At 37.4% G+C, this 9,002-nt stretch overlaps 1 protein-coding gene across 1 annotated transcript in view; it reads right to left on the bottom strand.

Annotated features, from left to right (window-relative positions):
* Positions 1-925: 925 nt before the first annotated feature.
* Positions 926-9,002, bottom strand: part of LOC149822686 (uncharacterized protein At4g19900-like) — a 32,212-nt gene continuing 24,135 nt past the window's right edge. The window contains 4 exon segments of the mRNA XM_089980340.1: positions 926-1,697; positions 4,957-5,035; positions 8,056-8,250; positions 8,385-8,522. Coding sequence (XP_089836466.1) covers positions 1,584-1,697; positions 4,957-5,035; positions 8,056-8,250; positions 8,385-8,522 — 526 coding nt within the window. The 3' untranslated portion in view covers positions 926-1,583.

Raw genomic sequence — 9,002 nt, 5'->3', positions numbered from 1 at the left:
GGGATGGAGGCGGGGATGGACGTACACTTTTTCCCGCCCCGCCTCGTCCCCACCACGATCCCTGCCTCATCCCCGCCTCGCCCCATCCCCCACCACTTTTCCCCGCAATAGCCCCTCCCCGTCTCATCCCCGTTTGAACCGGGGATGGAGGGCATGAAACGAGGATGAAGGCGGGGTTGGAGGTTAAAATCCATCCCCGTGTGGGGATGGAGGTTCTAATCTTGAGGCGGGGCGGGGGTGGAGACCTTGTCCCCCGCCCCACCCCACTGCCATCCCTAACAATATCTAACATTAGCAGTGATGAGCTAATACCAATAAAGGTCCAAGCCAGTGGTGGCTATCCGTACATTGAGACTCAGCCATGGTTATACGATCAATACAGACGATCATGACAACTAAAAAAAAGAGGTCATTTTTTATGCCTGCAGTTCGGCTGCGGATGACCATTCATCTGAACATTTCCCAAGATGGACACCACACCTATCTAGAGAAATACCAAGATGAGTGGCTGTCAAGCAGGTCGCTGGCTGGATCGAATGTGAAGACTAGAAAAAAAAGTACACCAACTTTACATGTAGTGGGTTTAATAGATAGTATGCACCCCAAAAAGGGATCATAGAGATATCGAGATATGATGTCAGAGGATCTATGTTGATCCTAACCGTCCAACTGATCGCATTTAGATGGCTAAGATCCATCCACATTTAGGTGAACATGTGAACTTGTCATAACGATTGGATGAACAGCTTGGATCCAATGTATGATAGATTCAATCACGTCAGATGATGGGATCCATTCTCTTAGGCACCTCAATTCCCAAGTTGTTAGCACCATCCATGATTTTGTATTGTAGAGGCTGATTGGAGTCAGGTGCTGATTCTCTTCCAGTATGGTGAAAGATCTATGATAATTGGTTGTCTTGAGCTTGTAGGGCGAAGATGGACTTTACCCATTGGTCACTAGAAGTGCAAGTATTTTCATCATGTACCCCCTCATCAAGAGAGACCCAAGGCCCCAAAACATATGCACATTTTTTCAAAATACCATGAAGTTCTTTGTGTGTTACAACTTACAAGCTGCTATGCATTTCAACCAAGCACATGAGACCCCCCTTTTGATGAATCTCAGTGCAAGCAATTTGGTTTGGAGACTCCATTTGGAACCTTTACAAGATTTGGCTCAAACACAACAATTGAGTATCAAGGGAAATAATATTTGCCAACTCTGTTGTGTGTTTCCTAGCACTAAATTTACAGTAGAGTATATTGTCGCATTGGTACAAGTTTGCTGATGATTGAGTCAGTTCCCTGAGGAACAATAGAATACATGATTCCTATGGCCATTCGATGATCCATTCAGCCCATCAATCTCATTTGATCCAAGCTCCAAAGGATAAATTTGTGTACTAAACCAAAGAATTAGTAAAACCATGGTACCATGATGAGAAATTTCTCATTGTAATGGTAACCATCATTAGTCCCCACTCTTTTCTGATGTATGCTGCTGTTGATTTAATCTGAAACCCCTCTTTCCGCAGTAGATTTCAACATTTATGATTACTGAAAAACATCAGTCTAAAGAATTCATAGCACATCATGGCAACGAAGACAATGGTGGTTGAGAAGCTTCTCCACAACGCTGCCTGGCTGTGGGACCAGCATGGATGTCAAACCATTCCAGAAATGAAACGCGTAAGACTACAACAACAACAACAACTACGCCTTCATCCCAAAACAATTGGGGTCAGCGATATGAACTAAAAAAGAAAATCATTTTGGGTCTTCCACATGAATCCTTTTCCTCCAATCATTTCTATCCAATGCCATGTCCTTGGTGAGGTTCAAAGCATTCATATCCTTTCCAATCATCTCCATCCAAGTCTTCCTAGGCCTACCCCGACCTCTTTTAACTAATCTATTTTCCCATTTCTCCAACCTTTCTAACTGGAGCATCATTAGGCCTTCGCCGAATATGTCCAAACCACCGTAAACGATTCTCTCGCATCTTATTTTCAATGGGTGCAACACCTACCTTCTTACGTATCTCCTCGTTCCGAATCTTATCTCTTATTGTATTTCCACACATCCATCTAAGCATCCGCATCTCAGCTACACTCATTTTTTGAATATGATGTCTCTTGGCAGCCCAACATTCCGTACCATATAGTAAAGCAGGTCTAATAGTCGTCCTATAAAACTTTCCCTTCAACCGCAATGGCATTCTACGATCGCACAGCACTCCAGTTACACTTTTCCATTTCATCCACCCAACCTTTATCCTATGATTTACATCTCCATCAATTTCTCCATACTTTTGAATGATGGATCCCAAATATTTGAAATAATCATTCACCGGTATTTCTTGCTCACCAAGCTTCACTACACTCCCATCCCTACTTCGTTGCTTACTAAACCGACATTCCATATATTCAGTCTTACTCTTACTCAACTTAAAACCTCTAGCTTCCAATGTCTGTCTCCATAAGTCTAACTTAGCATTAACCCCAGCTCTAGACTCATCAATCAAAACAATATCATCAGCAAACAACATACACCACGGTACATTTTCTTGAATTGATCTCGTAAGCTCATCCATCACTATCGCAAAAAGGAAAGGGCTTAAAGCAGATCCTTGATGTAACCCAACCGTTATCGGAAAATTGGTTGTCACCCCTCCACACGTGCGGACATTGGTTACTACTCATTCATACATATCTTTAATTATACCAATGTACGTGAGAGAAACACCTTTCTTCATCATTGTCCACCAGAGAACGTCCCTGGGTACTCTATCGTATGCCTTCTCTAAATCAATAAAAACCATATGCAAATCTTTATTTCTCTCTCTATATCTTTCAATAAGTTGTCTAAGAAGATGTATAGCTTCCATAGTTGATCTACCAGGCATAAAACCAAATTGATTCTCCGATATCGTGACAACCTTCCTCAACCTAGACTCAATCACCCTCTCCCAAAGTTTCATAGTATGACTCAGGAGTTTTATACCACGATAGTTTGTACAATCTTGTATATCACCCTTATTCTTATATAAAGGCACCAAAGTACTCTTCCTCCACTCATTTGGCATCTTATTTGTTCGCCAAATCAAGTTAAAAAGATTTGTCAACCATTCTAAACCTTTCTCTCCCAAGCATTTCCAAGCCTCGATAGGTATACCATCTGGGCCAACTGCCCTTCTTGATTTCATTTTCTTCAAAGCCTCTGCAATTTCATTCTTTTGAATCTTGCGTATGAAGTCACGATTTATCTCATGAAAAGGAATGGAGAAGTCTCCAAGATCTTGAGCATGACTATCATTAAAAAGCTTATCAAAATAATCTTTCCATCTCTCCTTAATCTCCTCATCTTTGACTAAAACCCTTTGCGTTTCATCTTTGATACATCTAACCATACCCAAATCATTCGATTTCCTATCTCTCATCTTTGCAAGCCTATAAATATTCTTCTCGCCTTCTTTGGTATCCAACTTGTCATAAACCTCTTTATATACCTTAGCCCTCGCGTTTCGAACAACTTTTTTAGCTTCCTTCTTTGCTATCATATACTTCTCCAAATTCTCATTATCACGACTCTTACTTAGATTTCTATAACACTCTCTTTTAACCTTAATAGCTAATTTGACATCCTCGTTCCACCATGATGTATCCTTACCTAGTGGTGCACCGCCTTTAGACTCACCCAATACCTCCTTAGCCATTTTTCTCATGCCACCCGCTATCTTATTCCACATTGATTCTGAATCCTCCTCGAGACACCAATTAGCTTCCTTAACTACCTGCTCTACAAACATTCCTTGTTTAGCTCCTTTCAGTGACCACCACTTAATTCTAAGATCTATCTTATGTCTATCCCTTTTGCGGCATTGTCTAATTCTAAGATCTAAAATTAAGACTCTATGTTGTGTAGCTACACTTTCTCCCGGTATAACCTTACAATCGATGCAACAACCCCTATCTCTCTTTCTAAGTAGGAAAAAATCTATCTGACTCGTATTAACCCCACTTTTAAATGTTACTAAGTGAGACTCCCTCTTCCTAAACCAAGTGTTTGCTAAGATCATATCATAGGACAAACAAAAATCTAAAATCCTTTCTCCACTTTCATTTCTTTCTCCTATACCATAGCCTCTATGGATACTCTCAAATCCATCCCTACTAATGCCTACATGTCCATTAAGGTCACCGCCGATGAAAAGCTTTTCTCCATAAGATATCCCTTGTACTACTCCATCTAAATCTTCCCAAAATTGATGCTTAATGGAATCATCTAAACCTACTTGAGGTGCATAAACACTAATAATATTAATAATATCCGTACCTAATACTAATTTAATAAGTAAAATTCTATCACCCTTCCTACGGACCTCAACTACATTATCTATAAACTGACGACTCATAACAATCCCTACTCCATTCTTATTCCTATTTATTCCTGTATACCAAATCTTATATCCCCAAGGTTCTATCACTTTAGCTTTCTCACCTACCCATTTGGTCTCTTGAAGACATAAAATATCAATCTTTCTCCTACACATAACATCTACTAACTCTACCAACTTACCAGTTAAAGACCCTATGTTCCAAGTGGCTAACCTAATTTTATGGTCTTGGACTAACTTCTTTACCCCCACCCATCCAACAAAGTGAGGGAACCCTTGCCTATTTGACACCACACCCGGGCGCCGGTGTGACGCGTCGCTTCTGGGCGACGACCTAGCAACCCTTGCCCATTTATCACTGCCTCCGGGCCTATTGAGTACAGCGCGTCGCTCAGTAGGGAACGCCCCAACGAAATTCTCATATTGGTTCATTTTCATAGGATATGACAAAGTTTTTATGCTGGCTGTCACAGGCCTACCGCAACCCTCCTCCTTTATCCGGGCTTGGGACCGGCAGTGTATAACTAAAATAGTTATACACAGGCGGAGTTGAAACGCGTAAGACTCATTAATAATTTTTTGAAAAAGGATTTCCTGGCTCATTATTTCGTCTTCATCTTCAGGTGCTTCAAAATATCTGTGTCAACCATTGGAATTAGCACATCTTCATGCAAGAAGAGAGAATGCAGAAGGGGGGAAAAAGACAAAGCTATTTTAATGAATGAAACTATGGTTTAAATAGGTATAGGTCCCATTTCAGAACAAAATCCCTGAAGTAGATTTACTTTGCTATTTGCAGAGCAACTGGATAATGATAGACAAAATTTCATGGTTAAATTAAACAGAAGATTATCTGGTATCGTGCATGGATTGTTACCAGCAAAAAAACCGCTTTAGTTGGTTGAGAATATCTCAAGTTAGGATATCTAGTAACCATTAGGAGTCTTAATTTCGCTTTGACTTTACTTACAAAAGAAAATTAATTTATCACTCTTCTATATCCCTTGCTCTTTTTTCTCTTATTTTCAATTCATAGGTGACAACTTTCCTTTATACAATTTGTAGTAGTTTCTTCCAATGTTATAGTCGCACTTAGAAATTTTCCATCAAACTAAGTAGTGTTTTTAATAGTACTCCATGAATACTCCTTGTTCACTTGTATTTTAGATGATGCAAGGTTCTCATATGATGCGCACACCAACATTAAAGAAGTTAAACAAGGGACATGTACATTACGACCCTTTCCAAACAGGTGCTTCTCCACATTCCTACCGGAGTTTCCACATATAAGTTATGGCAGATTTTGCATCAATGGTTAGAACAGATCAATACTCCTAAAGTATATCATCTCAAATATGAGTTTGAAGCCTTAAAAAGGGGTAACTCGTCTGCTATTGATTTTCCAAGTACGGAGTATATCTAAGGTTGTTTGTATCGTACGATACAAATCGTAACTTTGGGAGAAACTGATACAAATCGTATCCGTATCATGTGTATCGTACAATACAGGGCATATCGTATTATACACATTCAGCATGCTTTAAAAAAACCGAAAGTTACTTTTTTTACCTTTGGGGTTTTAAATACCTCTTGAAGGCTGACTCCCTCATTTGTTTAGAGGCCATTAGAGTAGAACTCACGCACTCTAGGAGCCATGAGAGCGATTTGGAGGCTGATCCATACGCAAAGGGCGACGGCTTTTGTGATTTTTTCAAGAATGCATTTTCACCCTTTTTCACTCAAGAAAGTGGATTAAGGTAAAAAAAAAACCTATTCTGTGTGTGTAAGCTTGTTGTCGAATATTTGTATGCCCATATTTTCATTTGGTGGTTAATTGGTTACGTTTTATTTTAGATCTTTCGATGTCGTCATCATGTTTATCTTATAAAGATGATCATCCTACATGGCAATACTGCAGAAGCATAAATAATGTACCACGAGCAAGGTCATCATTGAGATGTCTGTTTTGTGGATATATTATTAGAGGTGGACTGCATAGATTTAAGCGACATATTGTATGTGTTCGTCAAAATGTACGTCTATGTAATTATCCATCTATTCCTTCCACTTTTCGTGGGGATGTTATTGCTGAATTAGAAGAATTTTGCAAAAATGCAAAGAAAAACTTTTAACCATTGTTCCATATTCTGAAGATGATAATGATGACCCACTTTCCAAACAAATTGTTGAAAATAAAAAGATCATCGTGCGGCAGTTGGATGCAACACTGAGAAATTATTGTCCTAATGTTTGGCAAATAGGCTCTAGAAGATAGTATAGTTTTAGGATCTTTATAGTTTAGAACTTTAGATATGAAGATTGGCACGTAAGATATTGGTTAAATGTAATGTTTTTAGTTATCATGAATTTGTAGTAGTTTAATTATAACTTATGACAGTTTAGTATGAATTGGATGTGAATTTAATATTGTTAGTTAAGGCTTTAATTGTGTTTAAAATTTTAATTATGTAGTTGTTTTTTGTTTACATTGTCGGTTAGGTTATCATTTGCATGGTTTGTTATTAATTTTAGCAAGAGAAGAAGAAGATTATGATGATGATTATGATTATTGAAGTTTTATATAATATTTTGTTTTCGTTTTTGTAATATGAAAGTATGAGTCTTGTGGCATGTTCGTAATTGCAAGAGTCTTATGTAGCTCATAGAGACATAAATGCTTCATATGTGATTTTATGGTTATATTTTGTTCAATTCATCATTATTTTATGTGTTATAATTTTTTTAGAATTTTTCCTGATTTTTTTATTTTTTGAGAATTTTGGAAATTTTTTATTAAAAATTTACGATACGTTTACGATACGATACGGTGCTACTTTGGGCCCGACTAATACGGGTAACGATATAATACATGCAACCTTGAGTAGATCAACTTGCAGCTATTGGCAGCCCAGTTTCGGATAGGGATGTTTGTTCTCAAACCCTTAGGGGCCTAGGGGACGATGGCTTGTTCTCACGACCATGATGTGTTATAAATTATGCAAGGTTTATTGCTATGTATATGGCTTGTTCTCCTGACCAAATTTTGATCAGCCTACTCTTCCTCAATTTTTCTTTCTCTTTTTCCCCTTTCTTTCTTGTCTTGCAGGGCATTAAGTCCAAGGTGACGTTCTCACACCATGAACAGCAATTTTTCCTTTCTCATCTTTCAGATTTCATTGCACTTTCACAACATATCAGCAATCTTAAGTTACATGAGAAATATTCAAAAAAATGCAATTCCTAAAACACTTTATAAAGAATGAAAGCTAGAGCAAGAAAATTGTGATATGAACTCATAAAACACTTAATAAATAATGAAAGCTAGAGCAAGAAAATTATGATGGGAATCATTTCCATACAAGCACACAAAGAGATGTTCAGAAAGATAATAAGATATTCACTGAAATGAATCTAATACATATACCTTAATGTTCAGAAATTTATGGAAAAATCAAACAGGTTGAACAAGAACTGGCATTACCAAGCAAAAGGTAATACGTATACCTTAAACTAGTTTAACAACATAAAAGAAACAAAGTTAAAACACAAAATCCAGTGCATTTATCCTATCCTGCAGCTTCCATTTTGCAAACTGGTGGAACAAAATTACAAATTTTATCAAAGTGAAATGATAGTTGAGAAGAAGATACTTCTTACCTTGTAATGTCTTGAGAACTTATATGGAAGAATTTAAAAGTTGGTTCAATTTTGATCTGCAGCTGTTGGTAAGCATAATTTGTTTTGTTAACAATTCTAACAGCTGTTCTGGAGAGAAGCTCAGCACCATTCCACCTTAATAAGGTATCATCATACGTTGAAAAGAACTCCTTTAGGCACTCCAAGATAAAACGACTACAAGAAGTGGATGAAACCATTATCAGTGGAATAGGGTGAAATACAATGACCGGAAACACTTCTATCAATATAGCCATTTTAATTATAGCTAAATTGAGAGAGGGAATTTCATTAGCAGTGATCAATGGTACCTATGTTTTTCGAATGCCATCACAGCACCATTAAAAGAAGGCATCTCGTTCTGCAGATTCTCCAAACTAACAGAATTGTTAAGTGAATGCAAGGACTTCAACACTACAATATCTGAGTCAACATAAATTCCTCCATATCTGCATGTGGATAAAACCATCAATGAATGTTACTGTTGTAAACATTCACTAAGATGATAACTAATACAACTGTTTGATAAATACTTTAACTAGAACATTTTCTTTTTGTTTTTCCTAAGTTCAGCTGGATAAAACCATCAATGAATGTTACTGTTACAACTGTTTGATAAATATTTTTAACTAGAACATTTTCTTTTTGTTTTTCCTAAGTTCAGCTGGATAAAACCATCAATGAATGTTACTGTTACAACTGTTTGATAAATATTTTTAACTAGAACATTTTCTTTTTGTTTTTCCTAAGTTCACCTCTGTATTAAACTATGCTACAGATATACAGAAATAGGTATACAACAAACTTTAGAATATGTTAGAGTAACCTGTGAACTTCCACCAAGTGAGAAGCAAGATCGCATTGATCATGATGCAATTAAGAAAAATTATAACATCATTTTTCCCGCTGTTGGCAGTTCAATTAGGATT

Source organism: Nuphar pumila, chromosome 11, assembly GCF_984573655.1.
Source record: "Nuphar pumila chromosome 11, dmNupPumi1.hap1.1, whole genome shotgun sequence".
In the NCBI taxonomy this organism is placed as follows: domain Eukaryota; kingdom Viridiplantae; phylum Streptophyta; class Magnoliopsida; order Nymphaeales; family Nymphaeaceae; genus Nuphar; species Nuphar pumila.
Note: the sequence above shows the minus strand (reverse complement) of the source record. Positions and strands in the feature narration are given on the sequence as shown.